Below are 25338 nucleotides of genomic sequence, written 5' to 3'. Positions count from 1 at the left end.
TCCCACAACCGATCAGAGTCAAGAAGTCTCCCGGGTGGGGAGCCGAGTAGGGATCTTCACTGGTTGTTTTCACGATCTAAACCTTATCTTCACTACCGGCTTCGATGCGAGACGGATTCACGAGTCATGCTCAATCGATTGGCACAACAGAACTCCTTGCTACTTACTGTCATTTGACACTGTCATTTGACACTGTCAAGATTATAACTGATGTCGGCTTTTCCCGCAGACCTTTCTGTTTATGAACGAAACCCTGTTCCTAAGGACTCTCAGAGATTTCCAGACAAGCATCTCCATCCTTAAGACGACTGTGGTCGAAACTTTTCCTGCCATGCGAAAATGTGCACAATAACGAGTTCACATCTAGTACGACGTCAGGTGTTAACGTACACAGAAACAGAAGCAGTGAGGCTCGCTAGTATCGTTGCGGCGATATTTTCCAGCAGTTTAATTATGTCGCTACTCTGTAGGTTTCCCTGCTCTATTTTGGAAAATGGAAGCGTTGCTAAGGTCCTCATACTCAGTGTTGAAATATGTCAAGATCAGCGAGTGGTCCAAATTGACTTACGTGCAATGGTGTATGTAGAGACACCCTCTGATTACCTGAATAAGCCTGACATGCTGGCTTCAGTGGTCCTGGCAATATACACTGGTGCATTCATCTTCAATCTCAGCGCCGCTGTGTTGCAGTTTGGCGTGGACCTCAGTTCTACGTATGGATCTTGTGAGGTGGCGACTTTGATATGTCTTGCGCTCTATGTTTCAACCAAGGTATGACACCCAACTGTTGTGCGAGCGCTTTGAAAGAGGCTAATGTTAATTCTAGCTCGTGAGTCTCATATCAATTCTGCTACCATCGCTACTTCTGTCCTCACAAACCAAAACAGCTAGTCTGGTTATTTATGGTAGAGAAAGCCGTAAGTTCCCCGAGTAAAATTCGGCACAAGACTAAGTTGAGGACAGCATGTCGTTCGTGGTAGCAATACCAGTCGTCTAAAGTCCAAGCTCTATATCTTCGACCACGCATTCATCATTGGTTCGTTTTTGTTCGATATGCGGAACTTCCAGCTCTAATTACTGTAACAAGGCTCCTCTATAATCGTGATCACACTCCTTTTCGTATTGTCAGTGTATCTCCATGGGCACACGTCAACCAAACTGGCTAACCCCCGGCGCAGCCGCATTAACAATAAGGACCCTGAGACAAAAGCTTGCATCATCGGGGTGCATAGGCGAGCATTAATTCCCGCAGTGATATGGAATTTTCTCGTAAATGTGAGTCATGCTTCCTCGTTGATGGGTTCTTTACGCCACCCAAACAGCAACCCATGTGTATTTTGTTGGACGCCGGAAGCTGAGTCATTAGTATAGTTTTACCTGGCTATGATTTTCTCATTGCGCTTGTGGAGTGGGTTCCGGTTTCTCTATTCTTCGCGTCATCAAGGACTGACTGGGCCATGCACATTAGACCATATTTCCCGATTGGGTTCTAAAGTCTGTGGAATACTTCGACTTGATAGCTCGCCTACAGGCCACCGCCCATTAAGCCTTCAAACGAGAAAACTCGCAATCAAAACATTCTGTGGCGTTGCTATCATGCTATCTACTACTGCGAGGTACGCATTCTCACCCTCTTGAATAGGGACAAGAAAATAGGTCGAGATTAATTTTACATGCCCAATAGCAATCTAATCGTACTTGCGAGCTTAGACGGAGAGCCAGCTTGGGCTTGTCTCTTATCATGCAAGGCAGATTGTGAGTCCCATCGCTGGACTTCAGTTAAAACGTCCTTGAACCCACAAAACTAAGCAAAGCTTACGACTTAGTGCTCATTAACGTCTTAATCATCCATTGGGTGACGTATAACCCCCGAAGTCAAGATATGAGTGCGATTGAATCGTCCACTTCCGGCGAGGCGGCCCATATATGTAGTCATGCGGAGCCGATGTCCACAAGACAAGGAATTTTGAATTACGCACTGCCACCTCGACGAATGAGGCCTAGGAGCGAGATATTCGTTCCTCACGTTTCGCGCAAAGGCAAGTGAGAAGACTGTTTGACGCGATACCCTTTTCACTATCTCTTTGTCTTTTGGTCACCAAGCTGACGTTGACTTCAATAACAGTGCTGTTTGACACGAATGATGACTCAGATGAGAAAGACTGGCAGTCAAACGAGCATACGGGCGTTGACAAGCACGACGGCACAGATAAATCAGAGCAACATGGGGTAGAATTTGAGAACCGTCACGCGTCGGATGGGCTTGAAACAGTAGAGAAGGTTTAATGGCGATTTCCCGTGTGCACTTGTGGTGCGCATCAAGGACAGTTGACCCCCTGCGAGAATTTCTGGGAGAGCTTTAAGCATTCTGGCTGCGTTGGGTGAATAATAGTTCGTTAATATGCAAATGTGCTGACATTATTTAACCTACTTGCTGAAGAAATTTGAATGTTATATTTGTTGTTCGCGGAGAAATGGAAGGATCCGACGGAATGTTAACGTACGATTGCGTTGAAAACGCATTACCGTTCTCCGAGATAGAAGTCCTACAGTAAACGGCTCCCAAACTTCGTTATATGCTACTAAGTGAGGGATTCAATCCTTTATTGATGACTCTGTGGCGATCCTGTCTGGATTGTTGTATCTGTAGCTATTTTATCTACGGGGAAGGGTTTTGACCCCACCAAAGTTCAATTGCCGCTACACCGCCTTCGGCCTAGGACATAACCGTGGCGCTCAATCCCACACTAAGAACATTTTTCTACTCTACCAGAAGAGAATCAACCTAAGCATGGAGTAACCAACGCTTTCCACAGTATTTGTCATGTCTTGACTTTAATCCCGATCTGGGGCAGTTGTTCTTGCATCCACATACTTTGTATTCGCCGTTGCTAATAACCAGCATGGTCTGACTTATTGCTGCCCAAACAAGAATATCACGGAAATTTCCACTAACGTACCCCACAAGCAAGTTGGCCACTTTTTCTTGGCACCGTATGAATAACTTCAATGACTTAACTAAACTAAAAAATAATAATTCAAACTAATCGGAATCCTCTTCCTCGTACTTATCTTTATCATTCTCACAAGTACGAGCATTATGCCCGGGCTCTCCGCAGATCCTACAGCGCCTCATACGACGACGACTTACACGTATATCATCCTGTAGCTGCTGTTCAATATCCCGTTGAGACTGCTTAATATCCAGCTGTGAAATCACATATTCCGGGTCGTACGGAATAAGTCCTGTCCCCCTGAAACCGAGGGACATTGTAGAGTTGGGCAGCGCGTCGGATGCTTAATTCGGGTTTCGATTGAAGCGCCTGACACGCTAGAGAAGTGTTCATCCTGAAGTACCGGGCGCTCACTCTGCGTGCTACAGCAGTCAGAGACGGTACTGTCGTCCGCGAGGTCCACATACACGAATAGGCTGATGAAAGTGGAGTAGATATGCAACTCGTGAAGCCCGACGCATCACTAGGGAATTCAAGAGTCTTCAAGGTAGTCATTAAGCACTTGAGCTTTAGTAGAGTTTTGGGGCGAATAGTAGGCTGAATGAGTAGCCCAGGCTCGTCCGAGAGGAGAAACGGGGTGCACTAACCTGTGAATTGCAATTCTGCAGTCCAGTGTATCGACAAGTATCGTCAGCCCTTTGGAGGCTGGACAAATGCCCATGGTTTGAGTTGAGGGGTCAGAGACTAATAGGACGGAACGCGTACATTTCGCGTGTCCTCGCCACGGACGCAAAGGGTATCTCTGAGCCCGGCCCCCTTCAATGAAATCCATATGTGGGTGAAATTACTGTGCTTTAGAATTTTGGCCACGGGCTTGCGGTTCTCTCTCGCTCTCCTAACTTCGGGGAGCCATCATAGAATGGTCAAGCAGCCCCGCAACCTCACGTCTCACGCTGGAAATAAGATGCCGATGAACCAGCTTCAGGCTCTCTGTAGTTCCAAGGATATACATTCGTTTAATTTCTATTAACATAGTCCACAAGCGAACGGGTCACGCCAACTAGCAAAACATGGAATTCAACACGATTTCGCAACCACAACGCCGTGAATCAATTAAAACTACTCAGAATACTCTTGCCCAGATGATTCTATCTCTACCTGACAGGTTCGCGCATTATGCCCGGTCTTCCCGCATACGCCACAGCGCCGTTGCCGTGGCTGGCCACGATTTGATCCAGCGCTATTTCCACGCATTTCCTGCTGTACTTGCTGCGCAACGTCCTTTTGATCTTGAAGATCTTGTACGTCTTGTGAATTAAGTGATCCTCCAAGCGGTACTCGTGTCTTTTTGGCCCTGCGCCGCTTGCTAATTAGAGCATTTGCCTCTCGAAGTTCGGCGACCTCAGCTTGGAGTAAAGCCATCTTATGCATAATACTCCGCGCTCCTTTCGAAAACTGATCGATAGCATCGTAAATTGACGTCGGGGAGCTATTTTGATGCCTAGCAATTCGAGATTTAATAAATTCGGATTGCGAAGTAGCCTCGGTTGGGTTGTTTGGCGTCCGAGAAGCCTAAGGAAGGGTTTCCCGCGTAGGGGGCCGCGAGGACGTTGGAGTCTGTAATTTCACATCCAGCTTCTCAATAACAATATCTGGGCTTAAAGGCACAAGCCCAGCCCCTTGAAAGCCTGCACGAATATTGCTTTCGGTCAGGCTCTTCTTGAACGCGTCGCAAAATGCCGGAAGAAAGTCCTCCTTTGTGATATGCGAGTCGCGTAGCAGTCGGTTTGCCATATCTTCAACAGCACTTAGCCGGGGAGGAAATGCTTGCGAATCTAGCTCAATTATCTTTTAAATAATCGTATTTTCTTCTAGTTTTGTTAAATTCCGACCGTTGGCTTCGATATTGCGACGTGATTGACGTTTTTGAAGACGCGCCTGGAGAGTAGTATTCGAGACTTTGTAGATTGTTGCAGCACGTCGGATACTAAGTGTTGAGTCATTTCTGATAGCCTGAGTTGCAAGGAGTAACTGAGATTCTTTTTGAGCAGAATCCATCGAGAATTAGTTGCGTGGTAAAGTTAGGAAGTTTAGTTCTATTTTTTGCTATGGGCGTGACCCGTTCGGTTGGGTGACCCGTTCGCTTGTGGACTACGTTATAAGCGCATGAAGGAATTTTCTTCCCTTCCAAATACCGTTCACTACTTATTTATCCTTTTTATGCTTCTATACTAGAAAAAAGACCTCTCTACATTTATTACAGTCTTATTTAATATAGCAAATGAATGAACGTCTAAGATGCCAGAGTTTCAGTCTCGGCGGATACCGTATTATGCCTTGTCCAAGGACTGATCAACTTGTCTACCATCACAAGTCGATTAGGAGCCAAAGCTTGCATTTTTGTATCACAATTTACAGGAGCTGCGTTTGGTACATATCTGCGTTAACTTTGTGTTCTTTGTTGCTGAGATGACATGAGACCATTAATGTAGCTTTTACTCGCCATCCGGGCTTGTTATGAGTCTGGTCGAACATGTTTGGAACCTTTTCCCTTCGCAATGTCGAAACTTTCCTTTCGCGAACCCTAGATACTGTATATAGCTGCCCGAGCCGGTTTGGGCACCACATTGGCATTGGAACAAAAGATACACGCCTTGGGTTGCATGGGACGGGTCCTGGCATAGCTCTGGCGTTGTCACCCTCAAGATGATTGGACTATGCGAGCAAACAAACGGGCACACTGCTCCCGATTTGCGCACCCCTACTTTCGGTACCAGGCGCCTCCATTACCGGCTTTGTCAAAAGTTGTTTGTGGTACTGGGGCAGGGTTCTGTTCATCTTACACGAAAAGAATTCATTCTCGCACATTTCCACCAATGATCTCTCTGTTACTTTGAGTAGTTTAATCGTGTTCTTGCTTGCATAGACTCGATGCGTCCCTTGCCTCGTTATCTGCCCAACCGTTGCTTGGCACGACGACTTGTACCACGACTCGACTGATCTTGCTCCCGTACACATTGGCACACTCTGACCAGGGAAATGCTGGTTCACCATGCAGGCACAAAACGTGAGTTTACGCCGTGTCACCTAAGCAGAGCGAACTTTCGACTGAGAATGCATTCGGCCTAGACACCCCTGGGAATAAGTCCAACATGCATAGAACGGTTTCAGGACCCGGAGCCCTTACATGGAATAAACTGGTCTGCCACATGTTTGTGATTTGAAGGATAACAAACATCAGGTCCCAGGTACTCGCTCTGTCGGGCGAGTGGTTCATACATATTTATCAATGTACCCTTTCCATATCGCAATTTACAACCCACAAGTGTCTTTCTAGAGATTGAGAAGTGCCCCTTTTTCTGCAAATATCATTTGCAATTTCTCCAAGCTATTCTACCGATATTTAACCCCTTAAGCTACGAGCTGTTATTATTCCATTGCAGAACTGCATCGCTCAACGGTATTAATCGTCAAACACTGCCACTATGAACGTCCCCGGAGCGACCGGAATATCTACAACAATAGTAGCGACTCTGATTGTTGCTCTCCGGCTTTTCACGAGACTTTCTGTTACGCGCCAAGGATTGGGACTCGATGACTGTGAGCTCCGAACCCACCAATGTTCATGAAACACTACTGATTTTTGCGGAAGGTCTAAATCTCGCTGCCTTGGTGCTCGTATGGGTGTTTTTGGGTGGTTTCTTCCCATGTGGGTCTAGCAAACCAAGGTGCAGGGCGTCTTTGCTAATGCTGCGAGACAGTCTACGATGCGATCGATAATTTGTTCCAGGCTCAAACCGAGGAGAACAACCGACGGTTCGAAATAGTATGTGTTTACTAACCGTTTTAAGTTGTTCGTCTCAGTTAATTTTTCCGTCATAGTACAACGCCGTTACCGGAATCGCCTTTACCACAGCCTTGGCTCTCAGCAAACTATCCATTCTGGTGTTCTACCTCCGCCTTTCCCCTGTTCGGTCCCATCGGTACCCCGTTTATATACTCATGAGCTTACTCTGTCTATATACCCTGGGGTGCAACATCTTCTCTCTTCTCATATTTTCCCCTCTGGCCCAGAAGGTGAAAGATGCAGACACAATATTCACTCCCCTATACGCCATAGGCAACATCGTGATTGACTTTTGCATCCTACTGCTACCTATACGAGCCGTTTTGCCTCTTCAGATGAGTGCGAAAAGAAAGGTGTTGGTTTTGATGATCTTTACCACCGGCACTGTGTAAGTGATGGAATATTTCACAATCTTTCCCTACTGTTACTCCTTGCCCCTTGGCACTATCTTATCTAATAGGATGGCAGGGTTTGCGCCTTTGCAATTTGGAGAGCCACGTGCCTCACGTTCATCTCCAAGTCACTGCCGACGAAAACAGCGATATCGAAAGAGTTGGCTATCTGTTTCGGCGAGGTAAATGGAGGAGTCATCTGTGCAGCGGTGCCAAGTATCTCAGCCTTCTTCACCAAGTTTCTCCCCGATGTCTACGCGTCGTATGTCAAAGGTTCACAAAGTTCGTCATCCATTGGCAACTCACCTTTCTCCACCACTGAGAGCAAGAATGTGAACCGTCGTCAAACCCATGAGCAAAGTTACAAGTCTCGCTCGCATGAAGCTGTATCGACTTCCCATCATATTTGAAGAGCCATTTGTGGCATTGACCTTTCTCTTAGTAGTTCTTGGTCCAAAGTCTCTCTGAGTAATCGTCTTTCAAAACCTGAATTTAGGTGGACAAAGGAAGCTAGTCGAACCACGACATGACCTAAAGGCGGCACTCTGGCAACGGGATACTGTACTAGCGAACTATATCTTAGAAAAGACTAGAACGCATTATAAGATAAAAATGTGACAACAGTTTGCAACACGCTTTATCGTTTCTCGAACTGCTTGATTTAAGTTGTAGAATGTAATGATCACCCAGTAGGCCACATCATCGGCATCGTTTTCCCGGAGGATTTCCTGCAGAAGAACGTGATTGACGTCGGCCTGTCGGCGTTCCCAGGCGATATTATGGCCAAAAGCTTTGATAAATGCACAGAAGTTGAGACTGGGCCCTCTCCACTTGCTGCTAAATACGAACCCAAGACGATCACTGGTGAACAACTGACCTAGATATGAGCCAGGCGTAGCTACGTCCTTGAGCGTGCCAAGTCGATGAGTTGCTCATCCTGCAGGAACTTTCCTACTCTGCAGCAAACGATTATTTCTGCGTTCATTAAGGGTAACGAGAATGCTCATTCATATCTGAGCGTCCGGGTAGAAGTGATGCAGTGAAGGTACCATTTAAAGGGGATGAAGTCGGAAGGGTGGAGAGGATATTGATGCGGTAGTAAGGCTGAAAGACTTTCTAATTCTCGTTTATTATATTGCCTATAGCTCAAAGACTTGCACGCCTGGGGAAAACTTTTGGCAGACCATCAAGCGCAGCTTTCTAATAGAGGTACAGGCGCTAGAACCTCCCAGCTCCATGATGGTCTTGCGAGGCTCGCGGTGTTTGGGGGATTGCTTAGATGTTGAGATGACGTTTGCGATGGACCTGTCGGGCCGCACCGGCCTTAGCCCCCAATGATTGGTTTTCCGCTTCCGGCTACAACTGCCAGTTGTCAGGTTTCTGAACCCTGTGCGCCAAATGCTCTGGTGTATCAGTCACTGTTATGCTCAGACATGACCAGCATTCTTAAAATGTGCAGCCAAGAGGCACAATTTTCTGTACTTAGGATCTTTATAGCCACTCTCGCCCCTTTTGACTAGAAGAGACAGAGACACATTTAATCCCGTGTTTTGTTATAGCTGGCAATAAGTACGATACCTTCGTGTCAGCTCAACATAGGATTGAATTTGTCTCTGTCTCTTCTAGTCAAAAGGGGTGAAAGTGGCTATAGAGACCTGAGGTACATAAAAATATGCCCCTTATCTGCTTACACCAGAGCAAATGTTAGATACTCTAAATCAGCCGTCAAGCATAAAAGAGCTAGGAAAAGGGGCGCTATAGAAAAAATGGCTGGTGCGGTCCGACAGTTACTGAACATCATGGTGGGGCCGATCTACGCCAATCAGAGGAGGGGAGGGGGGAAGTGTGAGGCAGTCGTGAAACCGGCTTGGGGCAAGGGAATTAGGCTCAAGGTTTTCCTGATTTTTGTTGCAATAATTCATCTCAAGAACCCTTTCTGCCACTTACTCTGGACATGGGCAGGGCGAATATTATTTTCCCAGCTACCAAGTTTCCGGTGAAGATGATTATTTCCATTATTAGATACTGTTCATTGGTACACAGATAGCCCAAGTAGGAGATGCTCCCACGTTCCTGCAATTTAGTTGCTTGGCCAAGCGTGTTTATCTGCTGCCTAGACTGTTTGGATCGAGAATTCTGGCGCGCTGACTTGAAAATTGATATAATATACTTGTTGCAATGCTTGGTTTATGCTGAACAGAGAGGCAGTGCTCTGGCCATATTTAGGGGCTGCCGCCTTGTAAGTGGATTCGTCGGTTTCGTACCGAGCAGCGATCTTCTCAACAGGAGTAGCCTTGACTCAGCTGCCAATAAGGAAGCGCTCCTAGTTTAAATCAGACATCACCCGTCCGCCAAGAAAGGATACAGAACTTTGCCGGGATCTTTCCACGGAATGAGCTTATTTCACAGGGTGGAACAAGCGCCGGTGTGCACTAGATGGTTACTGATCTAGATTCAGCCATGTAGTTAAATATGAAAATCATACGGTAACTCCGCTAATGGCTTCCGTCTTTTCCGCCTTTTTCCTACCTCAGCTTTAAGAAATCCCCCCTAATCAAGATTCTATAGATCCTCGCGATCTTCCCTATCAAAATGCCCGTGTGCCACTACAGCGCGTCTACTCATTATAGAAAACCTCTTAGCTGAACCACGCCGTCTCGGTCGTGGATCCGAATAAGGTGAAATTGCCTACTCAAGGATGTAGTCCATCGCATGATCTGTTTTCGTGTGTGAACCCTCAGTCTGCCAATTGCTATTTCATGTCGCGGTAGCTTTCGCATAGCAGCTGAGCGATATACTGGTTCGACTGAAAGCCGATGGCTGAAAAGGTGTCAGACCTTATAACTACCAAAAACACCTTATTCTATAACGAGTGGGTCCCTCGTCTTTTGACGGTCAATTTGGTCCAACAGTTATGAGCCCGGGTTTGCGTCTTAAGACTGCAAGATTGTCTCCGGTATTATCAGTCCTCCAATTCCGCATAAGATCATCGGCAATGGTTCGAGACGTAACTAGCCAAACCGCGTCAAAAAATAAGAGTTTTATTACAGAATTCATCCTCAAGGTAGAGGGGCGGACAATAAAAAGATGTTCAAGACCCTGCAGACACCGAAGATGAAAAGATGTACGACGGCCAACGAGGCCAACCAACGACATAAGCCAGATGCTACTACAACTTGACGATATCTCTCCAAGCTGAGGGGGTGTGTCAGACCTTATAACTACCAAAAATACCTCATTCTACAACGAGTGGGTCCCTCGTCTTTTGACGGTCAATTTGGTCCAACAGTTGGCGATGCACTCATGCAGAACAAATCTCAGTATATAATCAGAGATTCGTCTTCCAGCTTTTACTGTAGTGAATTCTGATCACATCAGAATTGGAAGTCATTACATTTGCGCTTCGATTGCATCATTTCGTAACCAGTAACAGCATTGGTTGCCAAGCACGATCCCAACGTTAGATCATCAAACTTTACGTTCTCCACGGGTACCACAACCATCATACTGTTATTCATTATCATTCTACGCTCAGCCCCGTCTTCCCCACCATGACACCGTCGTGCTCTTCGGAGGAGATGGAGAAGCACTCTTCTGAGCCTCATCATCACCATGCTCGCGAATGGTTGAGCAAGCCATGCCACAAAGCCGGCAAGTTCATCAAGGGTCGCTTCTGCCACGATCACCAACTTGGTGACAGTCAGCAAAAAACTGTGAAGCCGCAGACGTCTACCAAGACCTGTGACCCTATCTCCCAAGCGAAAAAGGACGCCCAACGACGCGAAGAGTGGGAGAGATACAAGGCCATTCAGGTTATGGGTGTCGATAGCCACGATTCCCGCAGATATGTTCGCTCTCTCGGCTGCTAGAGAATCTGCTGGGTCTATATGTCGTTTGCAGTCTCCTAATCAACCGAATCGCCTCCCTGACCTATCAGAGGTACATCGTGAGGCTGCAGGCGACCCAATCAGAGAAGAAGACAAAGCCTGGGTTTTATTTTTATTTTCTATTTCAGACATGTCGGTGGAGGCACTATGACCATCTGGGGTTGGGAAATAATATGGACGTCGAGTGCAGGGCTTAGGACTGGAGTCTATGAAATCCACGGTTCACATCTAGGCGATATGGTTGTTGCTTTGGGTTTGGTACAAGCACAGCAAGCCTCTCGATTTGATTCTTCATTTAATCCACTTGACAGCATCACCAGGAAGCAAGGAGTTGGAGCAGTTTCACCATTTGGATACATACCTCGATTCGTCCTCACTTGACGATCGATTCTCATATAGTAGTAACAGGCTCCTGTAGCCTTTTTTACCCTGCTGGCAGATGCGTTTTATTTGTGCTTGCTGAATTTGTGACATGGCTTAGACTTAGAATAAGCATAAGCATAGACTATAAAGGGTGACGTATGAGAATATAGCCCTATCTTCACGAAGCCATGCTGCAATTGGCGTTCTATGCTGGTTTGCTTTTGGTCTTGCATATCACGGGCGTCGACTATACAAGCTGGACACATAATATCCTGGGGAGTATTCTCTGGTCAGGCGTACTCGTACTTTCTGATGGCTTGATTTAGCAAAAGCCAGGGCTATGAGTCTACACACCACAAAGAGGCTCATGGGATGCGACTGTCGGTGACTGAGAGCAGCAAATATATATGCAAAGGCCGGTCGGCTTTGTACCACCAAACAGAATCTTCAAAATGACGCAACTAATGATTTCATCGTGGAAATTTTGGGTTGAACTTTTATAAGATCATAACTATACGAATGTGGCAATTTGTGCGCTAATAAGCATTGGTCTCTGATTCTTCTACTCGGTCGGTAGTTTCTTCCTCTACACCGATTTTCATCTTTTTCAATTAACGAACAAAAATAAATGAAACTATGACGCGAAAATCCCCAATTATAGACTCTCCTGTATTAGTTGGATGATGCGCTCTCATTACGCTATTGATGACTTTAGTGTCTCCGCCCCTAGAAACATGGCGTCGCTACGAACGCTGCGCCTGTATTTACTCATGGCACTGTATCCGATCAAGGCCATCGTAGACAACTACTTCTACAACTAAAGCCACCTGCATCAGTACATCTTGGGAATATGACTTTGGAATCGAGGGCCATCTCTAGTTATTGGCCCTAAATAACCCCCAACGCCTTATATATGGCTCTAACATAGGATCTACCTGACCCGTTTCCCATGCCAGTATCCGACATCTTGTTCATAGCATACGTTATCGTAAGGCGCCGGTCAAGATCCATGATAACAATCGAGCCACCCCATCCACCCCAAAAGCAGATCCTGCCTGGGGGAACAAAATCATCAACAGGAGTAACGGACCCATCATCCCCTGTACCCCTCAACCCGTACCCGACGCCTAACCGAACCTCCTTTCCCAAAACTAGATCAGTCCCCTTGACCTGCTCCTGGAAAATAAGATCCACCGTCTCAGGCGACAAAATCTTCTTCCCCCGCGCAGTCCCGCCAAGACTGATAGCAGAGAACATGCGATTCATCCCCTTCGCATTCCCGTGGCCATTCGAATCTCCCTTCTCGGCCAATCTCCACATACTCGTATTGCTAAACTCAGCATTCGGAACCGGGTTCAGAAACGTCTTCATCATGAATGGAGGGTGCGGCCCGTTTCCAATTGCGTCTTTGGTGCTAGGTGGCGGTATTACGTTTGATATACGAGGCCAGTCTTTTTCCAGCGCACCGATCTGGAAATCTGCCTCGAGGGGAGCCGCAATCTCCTCAGCAAGATATTCCTTCAACGTCCTACCGCCCAACGCTCGACGCACCACCATTCCGAGCAAGTTCCCAAACGTCATAGCATGGTACCCCGACGCCGCGCCTGGAGTCCACCACGGCTTCTGTTCTGCTAGTTTACCCGCCGCATACTCGAAATCGCACACCTGCTCATGGGTAATGGGTTCCTCCCACCCACTCAAGCCTGAAGAGTGCGACAACAAATGACGAATTTCAACATCTTCCTTCCCATTAGCGGCGAATTCAGGCCAGTATTTGGATACCTTGTCATTAATGGACAAGACGCCGCTGTCGACAAGTTTGAGCACCACGAGACTGGTGGCGCATTTGGTGGAAGACCACACATTAACGATGGTGTCTTCCTTCCAGGGCTGGGTACGGGAGATGTCGGTGAAGCCGCCCCAAAGGTCGGCCACTTCGACGCCATCGAGGTTGACAGCTATGGAGGCGCCGAGCTCGACTTCGGAGTCGAGGTTTTGCTGAAAGATGGTGCGGAGGGTGGAGAATTGGGGAGAACAGGTTCCTTGCACGGTAGACATGGTTGGTAATGCGATGGCACGTAAGGGGGATGGGAGAGGGGTTTGACTTTCGAATACTTGACTGGAGTTCGATGGAGCTGGGGGGATGAGGTAGAGGAGTACAAGAAAAATTGGTGCGTGAGGGAGACTTCTGTATGTCGATAGGATTATAGTGAGGAAGTATTAGTGTGGAGATGTAGTATAGCAGGCATCACCCAAGGCAACGATGTCACAGTTGTTCAATACGCGACAATGTCATAACGGCCGTCACAAGTGATCTGAGGAACGATAGAAGGAACAGGTGGAAAAGAAGAGACATGCCTCGACAAATCGTCGCGGACAGGCTCTTTGTATTCGTCCCAATTTCCAATGCTGACTGGCGGAGTTGCGGGGTTGCGGTAGGGACTAACTATTGCAGGTCTAGCATACCTGCACAGTTGAGTCACGCAAATGTGACGACATACGCTTGCAACCTCAGATTTGGTTTCATGTCTTGAAGGGATGATCTAATCATATGTCATTAGATACTTGATGCAAAGCCAGCTTATACCGCTACCATATGCACTATAGAGGGCAGGGCAGAGGAACATAAGAAAATTACTATACTTAATATAGTTAACTTAATACATATTTAGACTTTTTCTCGGAACATTTGAATGTATCTCTCCCTCAATGGCATTGTACTCCATCTTCCTTTGGATCATTAGTGACGAAATCTACCCTATTAGCTAGGTTTTGTAGATATCATACCACGCTATTCTTTCTGGCTATCGCTTGTTAGGTCTCAGGATCTAGCTGACGCGAGACCCGCTTCATTGTGGCTAGGTCTGTTCAGCTGCGTGTAAAGGTCCCGGCTAATTTCACTCCCAGATTCCTCTCTTGCCCACTTGGCATCTACGCCGCGAGTTAGGCAGGACTGCAGTCTATGGCATCTACAGTGGTTATTGTCGTGGCCGGCTAGGTGTTGTAGATCCACGTAGAAATTATCCATCATGTAGATCAGCGCCGCCGTCTACTTAGGTCTTCAGTCACTTAGTTCTCTGCGCCTTGTCGACATGTACGTGCAAACCCGGAGATCGGGGAGTGATGCATTGGAAGTTGGCCCGAATCATGTTGATGATGTTGGGCCATCTCCTGCCACGAGTCCGGCATATTCCTTCCGGCGGACGGGGTGATCTCGACCATGGCGAGAATGAATTATGGAGTGAACGCCTGCATGACAGTATAGATCGCCGTCTTGGGCCGGCGGGGCACGATAATTATCTTGAACCATCGTCTGCGAGCTTCCTCGACGCTTTCCTAGGCGGTCTGGGGGAGTCAAACTATTGTGGGAAGATAGAGGGGCAAGAAACTGTAGTTCGTGACACGGCATGGAACTATGTTGCTGGCATGTGGAGAAAATGCGGAGTGTGACAAAGATAGAGAACTCGCGTGCTCTTATGTACCATGGCCGTTAACTTGAAGCAAATATCTGCAAAAGAGTATGTGAGAAAGCCACTTGATCAGGTATGATAGTGAGAAGGATTAAAAGCAACGTTATATTGCATCCTGGTATACATGTCCCGCTAAAATGATGCTGATGTCATAATTAGTCAGACATAGTCAGCAAACCCGGCGCCTCACGCCAAGAGCAGGTCCCCAACGTAAAGTAAACACCGCGATGCCTTCTCGTTTCCATCGATATTCCACCCAGAATATGGACGTCCCTCAATACCGCTGACTCCCCCAAAGCTCCGATGGTGTAGCCTTCCCACTCAACTCGGAGTGCGTAGCCGACACCACATCATACCCCTGCGGAACAGTCTGATAAACCTGTGTCGTCGCCATGGCATCCTGAGATTGATTCGGAGACTGTGTCTGGGCTTGAGCTTGGGCCTGTGCATCGCTTGCCCTCCTCCTCTTCCTCATCTGCACCCACAATGTGATGGCAGCGATAAGCAGACTCGGTATTCCGACCCCCAAACTCGCAGCGAGAGCCACGATATCGGACTTGCTGAGGCCACCATCCCTTCCCTCAGCCTGCGGATCCGAAGTCGACGTGGCATCTGCCTGCCCAGTCCTGGACGCCCCTGCAGTCGTTGTTTTGCCCGCGATCCCACCCGTCGTAGTCGCCGTCCCCACATTTGCCGTAGCACAATACGCATCATAAACCCCCAACATACTGCTCAAATCCAGCGTCCAATTATCCACCGACTTGGCGCAGCCATCACTGATGCATTCAGACAGGTATGACGTAGCGGAGCTGCCGTACCCGGCATTACAGAAGCAGCCGTTGGCCGAGTTGCAGCCGCAGCCCAGCTCCTGGCCTAGGGCGTAGTAGCCGGCTAGCCCGCACGGGTAGTTGCCGTGGTTCTCGACGCAGTTGGTGGCGCAGGCGCGGCCGGTTTTGAGGGCGGCTTCGGTGATGATTGTGACAGGGGCTTCGGGGCCATTGGTCGTTTTTGCTGTTGTGAGGATGGAGAGGATGATTTGTAAAAGGGCGAGTCGGAAGAGGGCATGTGTGGTTGCAGAAGCCATAGCTTTTTTTTTCGCTTCGTTTTGCTCTCGCACTCTCGTGTAGCGTGGCCGATTATGGAATTTTGGAGTTGTACTGGATACTAACGCGAAAATATGACGACGTTTTTTCAGTGTCTGAACAAGAAAGGGGAGAGATTCCAAAATAATCACAGCTGGTTCGAAGCAGCATAAGTCTGATTGGACTTATAATAAGCTCCTGGCTCTAAACGGAAGATTAGTGCATACTCACCGAACGGCTGATGCTTAGGATATCGGAGGAAGTCAGTTTGCGTTTACGGCTGAGAGCTCAGGCGTCCAATAAAACGAGACCTCAATGACTATAATAGCTGCGCTAACCCATTACAGTAGATTTCCGACAACACGCGAATACTCCTAGAACTCAAAAGTCTCGCGTGGCGTCCAGATAGTGTTCAAGTCGCGGCTAAACGGTGCCATATGAACAGATCAAGCGGGACCTAGCCCCTGAACGGTGGACCTTTTTCCGCCACAGAGGGCCACTACTATTTGTGTCAGTTGACGCTAATTGAGGAAACAAGAACAAAATGCCGTACTGCCCTTGGGAAGGGGTTTCCAGGGCCATGAACTATTTACTCGGTCCAGAGACAGGCCAATGGGAGTGCAGAAAGTCTTGTTCTGCGTCCCGGAAGATGAGCACTCTCTTCGCCGCTTCTCGCGCGGAGACTGATCAGTCTTCAGTCTTCACAGTCTTCAACCATTTCAGATATGATAAGTCCCAAATTCAGAACTAGAATCTTCTCGAAGCGTGAACTCATCAAAATTCAGAGTCGTACATATAGCAGGAAATCCTTGCCGCCAGCTAAAATATGCTTACAACACATACTTGAATAACGGCGACTTATCACCCATATCCAAAAGTTCATCCTCAGTATGCCTCGCCCTAACCTCATCCTCGGACAACCTAGCCTTCCTCTTATTCGACCACTTGTAGCTCATCTCCAAGAAGAACGCGACCAACATCCCACTCGCACCAAACGCCAAACTCAGTCCAAACCCGGTAGGGTAGCTTGGCGCCTCCGACTCGATGTACATGAAACTCCCAATGATACCACCCGTATTGCCGACACAGTTATTAAGCGCGACACCGATATTCCTCCTCACGGCCGGAGCAAGATTATTCGCATTCCAGGAAGCGGCCGCAGGTTGAATGGGGTAGATTCCCATGCAGGTGAGAATGAGAGCGAAGTATGCGGGTCCCTTGTTGTCGGCGAGGTCGCCGTTGAGGGAGATGATGATGGAGTAGCTAATGACGACGAGCACTAGGGGGCCGGCGACGAAGGGCATACGCCAGTAGTAGCGGTCAGAGAGGCGGGCGAGTAGGATGGCGGATAGTGCGCCTGCAACGTAGGGTGGAGCGGACATGAGCTGAGCGTTGGTGCTGGAGAAACCCATGCTTTTCGTAATGGTGGGGAGGGTGAATTTGGTGCCTGTGAGTATTCGCAATCAGCAATTTTATTCGTGAACATGGATCACGACGGGATCAAGGAAGGAAGGAAGGATGGAAAGAGCAAGGGACATACCATAAGAAGTAGCCGACTGGCACATAAGGAAGTAAGCCTGTAAGTACACCCTCCAATTCAAAAGAACAGCCTTGAGATCCTTCCACTTGAAGCTCTCCTTCTCATCCGAGAATTTGCCGCCCTGCTTGATGAACATCTGGAGCTCCAAGTACCGGATCTCATCCGGTTTGAGCCAGCGGCCAGATAGAGTCGGGGAGTCGATAAGCAAGAAAATGCACGAGATGCCGATGACGACCGTCACAAGTCCCTCGAGCAAGAAGATCCATCGCCAGCCCTCGAGCCCGCCGACACCGTCCATTTGCGCGATGGCGGCGGCTAGCAGACCTGAGAATGCGCCTGAGAGGGCGCTGGCGCAGTAGAAGTACGAGATTCGGGTTGCGAGGTCTTTCGGCATGTACCAGTAGGAGCAGAGGTAGATGGCTCCGGGGAAGAATCCGGCTCTGTGAATTGGTTAAGTCTTCAATCTCGATGAACTAAAGAGAAGAGAGAGAGAAAGATAGAGAGAGACGGAGAGACTCACTCAAAAATACCGAGCAAAATTCGAGTCACCATTAAACCGGCAAAGTTCTGCACCAGGCCGGTACACGTCATGACGATACCCCAGGGAATGACGAGCAGGGCCAGGTAGAGGGAGGGCCGCTTGAATTTCTTAAGCAGGATGTTGCTGGGAACTTCGAGCAGGACGTAGGGGATGAAGAAGATGGATAGCACTATGTCTGTGCATGGGGATTTGGATGTCAGTGTTTCCCGCATTCACATGTGTTTCTGGGACTGACTAAGACGCACTGTACTGCACAGAAGTCATGCCCAAGTCGGTGATGAGACCCTCGATTTTTGCGTTGCCGATGTTGGCTCGGTCGATGTGAGCCATGAGGTATAGGGCGGCCAGCATGGGAATGAGCCTGATATCGACCTTGGAGCGGTTTGTCAGCTTGCTTTCCTTTCGTGAAGTTGCTGAGCCTCGAAAGTCTATAAATCACTACTCACCTTGTGTACAACACGCCTCCGCCTCTCCTCCGGGTAGTTAATGTAGAACTCCGCATCTTCAGGAGTGATGCCTAAGACCCGAATATTGTCGATTTCGACGACGGTGGTGAGGCTCTCGACGTGGTCGGCCGGCTTGTGGTAGACGCCGTCGAGGCCATCTTTGTCTGTTGACCCTCTGAAAGACATGGTCGTCGATAATATCTAGTTCGACACTACGTGAACTTTCTACGTGGACTTTTTCCGGTTTGAATGTACGTCAAAAGTAAAACTTTTCAGCGTTGTCCGACTCGGACGGAAATATATAGGTTGCGTAGAAACGGAAACGTCCCCGGAATAGCTACCATCCCCCGCGTTTGGCCTTTGCGGGGAAATCCGGGGAACCCCTGTTGCAGGAAAAGCATCTGGGATAATTTCTTCGGCAATGCTGATTGGGATTCATATCCACGGAAAAGCAGGGCCTCATACCGTTATCCGTATCCGATGACCTACACGGGGCATGGGCGTTGGCGGAGACTCTTGGCAGGACCCCAGTGCATCTTTCAGACAACCCAAGACTTATTGGTTCACACAATGAGCACGTTGTTCATAATCATGCGATGTAACGATGGGCTACTGATCTCGAAGCTTCATCTCCGCCCCTATATCCATCTTATACTACACTCCGAACAGCTTCCCCCTCATTCCACATCACGACGGATTTTCCGATGGGACAGTATTTCCTCGCAGCGAGTCATCTGTAATTAACCTAAGAACTAATAGTGTGAAGGCATGACTTATGTTTGAAATCCACACCTGGACCAGATTGCAAACTGCTACGTGCAGGGTTTCATTGTGTTGCACATTCGAACCTATCCAGGTAAATCTGGCAACTCAGTCCTACTCCAACTCCGTCTCCAACTCCATACTTCCATACGAAGTGAACCAACCATGTCATCCCAAACCCTCATCCAAAATGTGGTCATCACCCCTGTGGCTTTCCACGATATGCCCCTGCTCAACAGCGTCGGCGTGCACGAGCCCTTCGCCCTTCGCAGCATAATCGAAATCATCCTCCCCAATAACGTCTACGGCCTGGGCGAATCGTACGGCGACTCGGCCCACCTGGAGCGTCTGCAACGGGCTGCATCCAAAATAAAGGGTCTAGCCATCCACAACACCAACGCCATCTACCGCGCCATTGTCGACTCCCTCGCCTCTGACAGCGGCGCTGGCGGTGATGGCATGAGTGGAATGGTTACCGGCACCTCAACGGCGGACAAGGTCTTCTCCCCCTTCGAAGTAGCCTGTCTCGACATCCAGGGCAAACTTGCCGGCGTGCCGGTGAGCGACCTCCTTGGTGGGAGGGTGCGAGACACGGTGCAATACTCCGCATATCTCTTCTACAAATGGGCGGCGCACCCGGGCGAAGCAGACGATGAATATGGCGCCGCGCTCGACCCAACCGGACTACTCAAACAAGCCCACAAGATCATCGACGAGTACGGCTTCAAAGCCATCAAGCTCAAGGGCGGCGTGTACCCTCCCGCCCAAGAGGTCGAGGCCATCAAGGCGCTGCGCACCGAGTTCCCCGATTTACCGCTACGGCTGGATCCCAATGCGGCGTGGACAGTCGAGACATCCAAGTGGGTTGCCAAAGAGCTAGACGGCATCGTCGAGTACCTCGAGGACCCGGCACCGGGGATAGAGGGCATGGCTGCTGTGGCGAAGGAGGCGAACATGCCGCTCGCGACGAACATGGCCGTGGTTTCTTTCGCACATTTACCTTCGTCCATCGCGCAGGACGCGGTGCAGGTGGTGCTGTCGGATCACCATTTCTGGGGCGGACTGCGCAAGTCCCAGGGCTTGGCGGCGATTTGCAACACTTGGGGCATGCGGCTGTCGATGCATTCGAATAGTCACCTGGGCATCTCGCTGGCGGCTATGACGCATTTGGCCTCCGCGACGCCTAATTTGGATTATGCGTGTGATACGCATTGGCCTTGGAAGCGGCGGGATGAGGATGTGATTGTTCAGGGGGCGTTGAGGTGGCATGAGGGCGGTGTGGTTGTGCCTACTGCTGCTGGGCTTGGGGTTGAGCTCGATAGAGAGAAGTTGGCGAAATTGCATCAGCAGTATCTTGACTGTGGCATAACAAAGAGGGATGATACTACTTACATGCAAAGGTTTCATCCTGAGTTTTCTAACAAGTTGCCGAGATGGTGAGGGGGGTGATATACGAAGAAACATGTAGGAAAGGTCATGTACATTAACTTACTATCCTGGGGGTTTTTCCCCATTTATGTACCTTGATAATCGAGCATGACACGCCAAGTTGTCTTGTTCGTCCTAGAAGCCATGGTTGTACACTATGGCTGTCTTGTGATCATCACATACTAGGTAACGCAGTTCTAAGAAAATTGAAGACTACAGTATCAGCACTGGCTCGGTCCACGTGCCATCTAACCACAGGAGTATAAGGGAGATCAGGAAGTTCTTGCCATTCTGTGCAGAGCCGGCGAGCCTGTATAGTGTGACTGGGCATGTAGCTGGGGCATGGCTTGATCAACAGGGGGTTGTCAGCTCAGAACAGATGCTGGTCAGTCTTCTCGGTGGAGACGAAGCTGCGACTGATGGTCGGGGAATCACGCAGAGAGAGGGGTCGAAGCCACAACGGGGGTGGCAGATAGTAATTAGATGAAGGGCCAGTCAGTTGCTTGAACCGATTCATGGTATCACGGTTACCATTTTCTCTCTGTATTTGCGTTCGAGATTCAAGGTTCATGTTGCACCACAGTCGTAGGCGCCTGCTAGATTAAGTCGGGGTTTGGGTTGTGTAGCCATTGTCATGTTCATTAGTGAATCCCTTGGCATGTATGCAGGATAATTTGTTTACTCGAGATGGTTGGACAAGCAGCCCGAGAAACTGTATGCAAGAAAAAGAGCCATAAATATCATGGATATTGACAAAACATCTAGATATGGCGTGCAGCTGTTTTACAAAAGCCCAATGTCTTTGCGACAATGCGAGCTCTTCAGAATATTATTCAAACTCTCCACTCACTACCATATCTAATTTGTTCATTGTCAATCAACACCCAAGATGTCGCCAGCAACGAGCCAGGAGAGCAGAGCTGACTGGATCATCGCTGCAGAAATATCTACCACAGCAGTTGCATCCATCGTTATCATCGCGCGAATATATACCAGAACTCACATCGTGAAAAAGGGACTGGGATGATTGTATTTCTGGTCCGCAATCTTTCTCTAGACGAACGCAAAGACTGACTTCGTACGCTAGATCTTGTTCTTGTCGCCATGGCATTTAGCTTGGGGCTCTGTGGTGTTGGCGCCCGACGTAAGATTCGACTGCGTATGTTGGTCTTCGTGACCGGAAGTTCACCTTGAGTAGTTGCACAAATAGGTGCCGCCCACACCTGACGTATGCCATGCAACTTGGTTTCAGCCCAGCCGCTCCCCAGTTCTTGCAAGTGAGTAGGAGGACATAGACTCCCGAACTTCTGAAAAACAGCAACCTAATCATGTTGATTTTATACAGCTGTCGCTCGGTGTCCTGTTGACCCACTGCATCTCCGTGTCATTCTCGAAGCTGTCAATCTCGGCATTCTATCTACGAATTTGCCCCGAGAACTCCTTCCGCAAAGCAGTATATCTGCTGAGTGGTATCGTCTCCCTCTACACAACCGCATTTATCTGCTCAGAGGTATTCAGGTGCAACCTAATTCCATCCGCGTGGGACTTGAGTATTAAGGGGAAATGCCTTGACCCCCTCGCACCTATGATGGCCCTAGGTATCGTGAACAGTATACTGGCCGTTTTAGTGCTCTTGTTACCCGTCAAGGTCGTCGTCCCGCTCCAGATGCCATGGAGGAAGAAGGCTCCGATCCTCGGTGTGTTTGCACTGGGCATTATGTACGTCCATGACATCTAGCTCGGTTCGCTTTGCGTGCATCAAATCTGCAGCTAACATGATCACAGTGTCGGCGCCGCCTCAATCGTTCGCACTGTCGGGGACCATAGATTTGGTGAAGAGGTTGGAGGATATTACCTGGGACCTGGGCCCATTGATGATATGGGCTCTGCTGGAAGCCGACGGGGACGTAGTCTGTGTGTCTGCCCCTGCGTTGCAACCTTTTTTTGCGGGATGCTTACCATCTCTGCTGTCTCGAGCACAGGAAAGCTCCTCGAGGAACCGCTTCGTGCCTTACTTGAGCGCCACCGAGAGGAACAAGCAGCGGCAGAAGAATCGAACACACTCGTACGAGATTCCCAGTCTTGGTCACTGCCCGCCGGGTGGATGAGAAAAGTTGACGGTGTTGGTGGTACGTAAGAGGAGCACTCTGTCACGGAACGATGGCCACGTTGAAATGATTGAGATAGCTTGGAAACGGTGGAGAGGTATGGAGAGACATGAAAATGAGAACAGGCTTTGACAAGTGGAGTTGATTGGGAATTGACGATCAGTTTCCGTGAGAGGCCAAGTATGCGCTTTGAAATAGCATCGGACACAGTGCAACTGCATTCCCTACAACGCGCCTAATTCTATGGCCCGTCACACCGTCACAAATTGGCGATACTGCTAGCTTGAATCAAAGAACGACGTACCTGAAGTTTAGTCTTAGATCTGGCTTTCTTGCACAAGTAGACGAGGTATTCCCGCATGCTTGTTCATAGTGCACAGTGACAGACTCACCTATAGCAGGTTGATAACATGAGACGATCTGACGCTTGTAGGATGCCAAGAATAGTGCGTTGCTGTTGGAGGCAGGGGGACGCTCTCTATCTGGTCGGAGGGGGGGACTAACCCAGTCATGGAGCGTGACCCGAACTATGAGCCCGTCGAGTACATCTGGACAGGATTGGCAATACCCAGGTGGGCCTTGGGCCAGACTTGGATATGAGCATTTGAAGTTGCCAATACAGACAACCAAGCTCTCGGTGTGACCTCAAACCTGGGGAAATCCCGATCAATCCTGCGGCAAACCGGCACTGATCAACCAACCATGGGACAAACTGCAGCTCTTCCATCGACCCAGAGACCCGGGCCATCGTACGATGATGTATGGACCAATTTCCCCACGAGCGACTTCGGATGGTGTGTGATGTTTGGTTGATGGGTCGGACGCCAAGATTCCCCTCGTTCCAATAGAACGAAGAGACGAACCGCCGACAGCAAATCAAAACCCCGCAATTTGCAAGGACGCCCCATTTCGGACGAATCTGCATTCTGGGGTCCAAGTCTTGTCCAGTCTTGTCCGGAGTAAAGAACCCGGGAAAAGCCCGGCAGTCCAATGAGGGCAGGCAGGTGGGCCACTTGTTTTCTCGTCTGTCGTTGGTCGGTGGGGGGCAATTTGAGGGCGTCTGCATTCGCTGTCGAGCGACGTCAGGACATTGGGCGGATAATGCCTCGCACATCCCGATTTTAGTCACGACTCATGCTATCTCAACAGTTCTACAGCACATCACCACGAGCCTCCAAGCGCATGCTCCGGATCCAAGGGCGGTAGAGCAATACTCAAGGGATCACTGTCAAAGAAATAGATCGTTTTGTCTATTGTGGCATTGACTCGCGGACGAGACAGACGGACGGACGACCGGCGGAGTGACGACCGGCTAGTCTGCAGTCACAAGCCAAACACACGCACGCATCGATCCAGATCCGACGGAGTAACGAGAACACCACCAAACATTCTGTCTGCGCGTGCAAAGAACACCAACGACACAAACCCATACACAACCACGCAATCAAAGACGCCGAACTCGAAGGGACTAAGCGATCCTTGTAAGACTCCCCGTCTCCATCACCGGTCGGAGCCCCTTTGCCCACCTGCACTCGCACAGGCCGACTCACCCCCGAAAATGCCATCCTCACAACGTCCCTTCTTCCTCTCCTCCTTCTTGGCCGCCTTCCGCCAACAACCAGGCCCCTCCGCCTCCTCTTTGTCAGCGGCTGCCTCCTCTCAACCCAACAAATCACACTCCCACCAGTCCCCGTCCACATCCACAACCGCTACCTCGGGCGCTCGAACCATCTCCACATCCGCCTCCACATCATTACCGTCCTCTCAAACAACAACAGCGGTTGCGCAACGGACAACAACGGCAACGACGGGGGCAGGGAGCGTGATGAACCAGCTCCCACTCCACTCGCCTGGGCGCGCGGTACCGATACCGGGGTCCCCACCGGGCCGTCGGCGGGGCAGCGACAGCTCGAGCGAGGGTTTCAGGGACGTGTTGGGGGCGGAGAAGTGGTATATTGGCGGGCGGACGGCGGGCGGGGAGGAGAAATTCTTCAAGTTGGGGGTTGTGAAGAGGGTGAGGAGTAATGACCGGCTTAGTTTAGATCGTTTAAGTTTGTGAGTTATAATGATGTGGGAGTATGGGAATGGGCATGGGCATGACATCGGGAACGGGAATGGGAAGGACCAAGGGTGGGGGATGATGTGATCACGATTGCTGGCTGGATGGGTCATTGATGCCATAAAAGGGAGAAATCGTCAGGACAAGAGGCATATCGCGCCTCGCTGGCACGTCATGCTGGATGAGACGGGGCATGCGCTTTGGAATGTTGGCCTGATGACGACTCAAGGCTGACCAGGAACAAACAAGATCACAATACCCGTTGGGACATACGTCCTATCGCGCAACCAGGCTAGGCTAGGGTCCGAGGATTGTAGAACGCACTCGCAGTGCTACACGAACGCGTTGCTATGATGATGACGGCAGTAGAGCAGGGCATACACTAGTTCGTAACGCATATAGACGATGACTGCCAAAAGCACGACTTCACTCTTCATTTCACCATTTGACCGGCTTCTT

At 49.3% G+C, this 25338-nt stretch overlaps 9 protein-coding genes across 9 annotated transcripts; 6 read left to right on the top strand and 3 right to left on the bottom strand.

Annotated features, from left to right (window-relative positions):
- Positions 1-453: 453 nt before the first annotated feature.
- BCR38DRAFT_489619 (uncharacterized protein) lies at positions 454-934 on the top strand (the record flags this gene model as incomplete). The annotated part of the gene is made up of 4 exons (XM_040864414.1): positions 454-466; positions 525-578; positions 632-771; positions 827-934. 4 exons carry the CDS (start codon positions 454-456, stop codon positions 932-934), a joined length of 315 nt encoding a protein of 104 aa, XP_040711175.1.
- Positions 935-6286: 5352 nt separating this feature from the next.
- Positions 6287-7812, top strand: BCR38DRAFT_77195 (uncharacterized protein). Its single transcript, XM_040865629.1, has 5 exons — positions 6287-6554; positions 6607-6663; positions 6716-6780; positions 6837-7189; positions 7270-7812. Exons 1-5 carry the CDS (start codon positions 6440-6442, stop codon positions 7601-7603), a joined length of 924 nt encoding a protein of 307 aa, XP_040711174.1. The 5' UTR covers positions 6287-6439; the 3' UTR covers positions 7604-7812.
- Positions 7813-10744: 2932 nt separating this feature from the next.
- Positions 10745-11062, top strand: BCR38DRAFT_413543 (uncharacterized protein; the record flags this gene model as incomplete). Its single annotated transcript, XM_040858844.1, has 1 exon — positions 10745-11062. The coding sequence occupies one exon, from the start codon at positions 10745-10747 to the stop codon at positions 11060-11062; it is 318 nt and encodes a 105-aa protein (XP_040711173.1).
- A 1047-nt stretch (positions 11063-12109) lies between these two features.
- On the bottom strand, positions 12110-13839 carry BCR38DRAFT_448182 (beta-lactamase). The gene has a single exon (XM_040861206.1). It carries the CDS (start codon positions 13499-13501, stop codon positions 12332-12334), a length of 1170 nt encoding a protein of 389 aa, XP_040711172.1. The 5' UTR covers positions 13502-13839; the 3' UTR covers positions 12110-12331.
- Positions 13840-15061: 1222 nt separating this feature from the next.
- Positions 15062-16337, bottom strand: BCR38DRAFT_448178 (uncharacterized protein). The gene has a single exon (XM_040861205.1). The coding sequence runs from the start codon at positions 15995-15997 to the stop codon at positions 15188-15190; it is 810 nt and encodes a 269-aa protein (XP_040711171.1). The 5' UTR covers positions 15998-16337; the 3' UTR covers positions 15062-15187.
- A 293-nt stretch (positions 16338-16630) lies between these two features.
- On the bottom strand, positions 16631-18708 carry BCR38DRAFT_377521 (major facilitator superfamily domain-containing protein; the record flags this gene model as incomplete). The annotated part of the gene is made up of 5 exons (XM_040857364.1): positions 16631-17442; positions 17536-17975; positions 18056-18251; positions 18322-18448; positions 18523-18708. The coding sequence occupies 5 exons, from the start codon at positions 18706-18708 to the stop codon at positions 16826-16828; spliced, it is 1566 nt and encodes a 521-aa protein (XP_040711170.1). The 3' UTR covers positions 16631-16825.
- A 741-nt stretch (positions 18709-19449) lies between these two features.
- Positions 19450-20724, top strand: BCR38DRAFT_400577 (glucarate dehydratase; the record flags this gene model as incomplete). Its single annotated transcript, XM_040857743.1, has 1 exon — positions 19450-20724. The coding sequence occupies one exon, from the start codon at positions 19450-19452 to the stop codon at positions 20722-20724; it is 1275 nt and encodes a 424-aa protein (XP_040711169.1).
- Positions 20725-22241: 1517 nt separating this feature from the next.
- Positions 22242-22964, top strand: BCR38DRAFT_77166 (uncharacterized protein). Its single transcript, XM_040865628.1, has one exon. The coding sequence runs from the start codon at positions 22440-22442 to the stop codon at positions 22818-22820; it is 381 nt and encodes a 126-aa protein (XP_040711168.1). The 5' UTR covers positions 22242-22439; the 3' UTR covers positions 22821-22964.
- A 1163-nt stretch (positions 22965-24127) lies between these two features.
- Positions 24128-25338, top strand: BCR38DRAFT_77136 (uncharacterized protein). The gene is made up of 2 exons (XM_040865627.1): positions 24128-24301; positions 24361-25338. The coding sequence occupies exon 2, from the start codon at positions 24379-24381 to the stop codon at positions 24877-24879; it is 501 nt and encodes a 166-aa protein (XP_040711167.1). The 5' UTR covers positions 24128-24301; positions 24361-24378; the 3' UTR covers positions 24880-25338.

Source organism: Pseudomassariella vexata (assembly GCF_002105095.1).
Source record: "Pseudomassariella vexata strain CBS 129021 chromosome Unknown BCR38scaffold_17, whole genome shotgun sequence".
In the NCBI taxonomy this organism is placed as follows: Eukaryota; Fungi; Ascomycota; class Sordariomycetes; order Amphisphaeriales; family Pseudomassariaceae; genus Pseudomassariella; species Pseudomassariella vexata.
This window is presented reverse-complemented; position numbering and strand designations above follow the sequence as displayed.

Coding starts and splice junctions, on each gene's coding strand:
- BCR38DRAFT_77195 (XM_040865629.1), top strand. CDS start 6,440: ATGAACGTCCCCGGAGCGACCGGAATATCTACAACAATAGTAGCGACT. Junction 6,555..6,606: donor AGGATTGGGACTCGATGACT/GTGAGCTCCGAA, acceptor TTTTTGCGGAAG/GTCTAAATCTCGCTGCCTTG. Junction 6,664..6,715: donor TTTGGGTGGTTTCTTCCCAT/GTGGGTCTAGCA, acceptor GCTGCGAGACAG/TCTACGATGCGATCGATAAT.
- BCR38DRAFT_448182 (XM_040861206.1), bottom strand. CDS start 13,501: ATGTCTACCGTGCAAGGAACCTGTTCTCCCCAATTCTCCACCCTCCGC.
- BCR38DRAFT_448178 (XM_040861205.1), bottom strand. CDS start 15,997: ATGGCTTCTGCAACCACACATGCCCTCTTCCGACTCGCCCTTTTACAA.
- BCR38DRAFT_77166 (XM_040865628.1), top strand. CDS start 22,440: ATGACATCTAGCTCGGTTCGCTTTGCGTGCATCAAATCTGCAGCTAAC.
- BCR38DRAFT_77136 (XM_040865627.1), top strand. CDS start 24,379: ATGCCATCCTCACAACGTCCCTTCTTCCTCTCCTCCTTCTTGGCCGCC.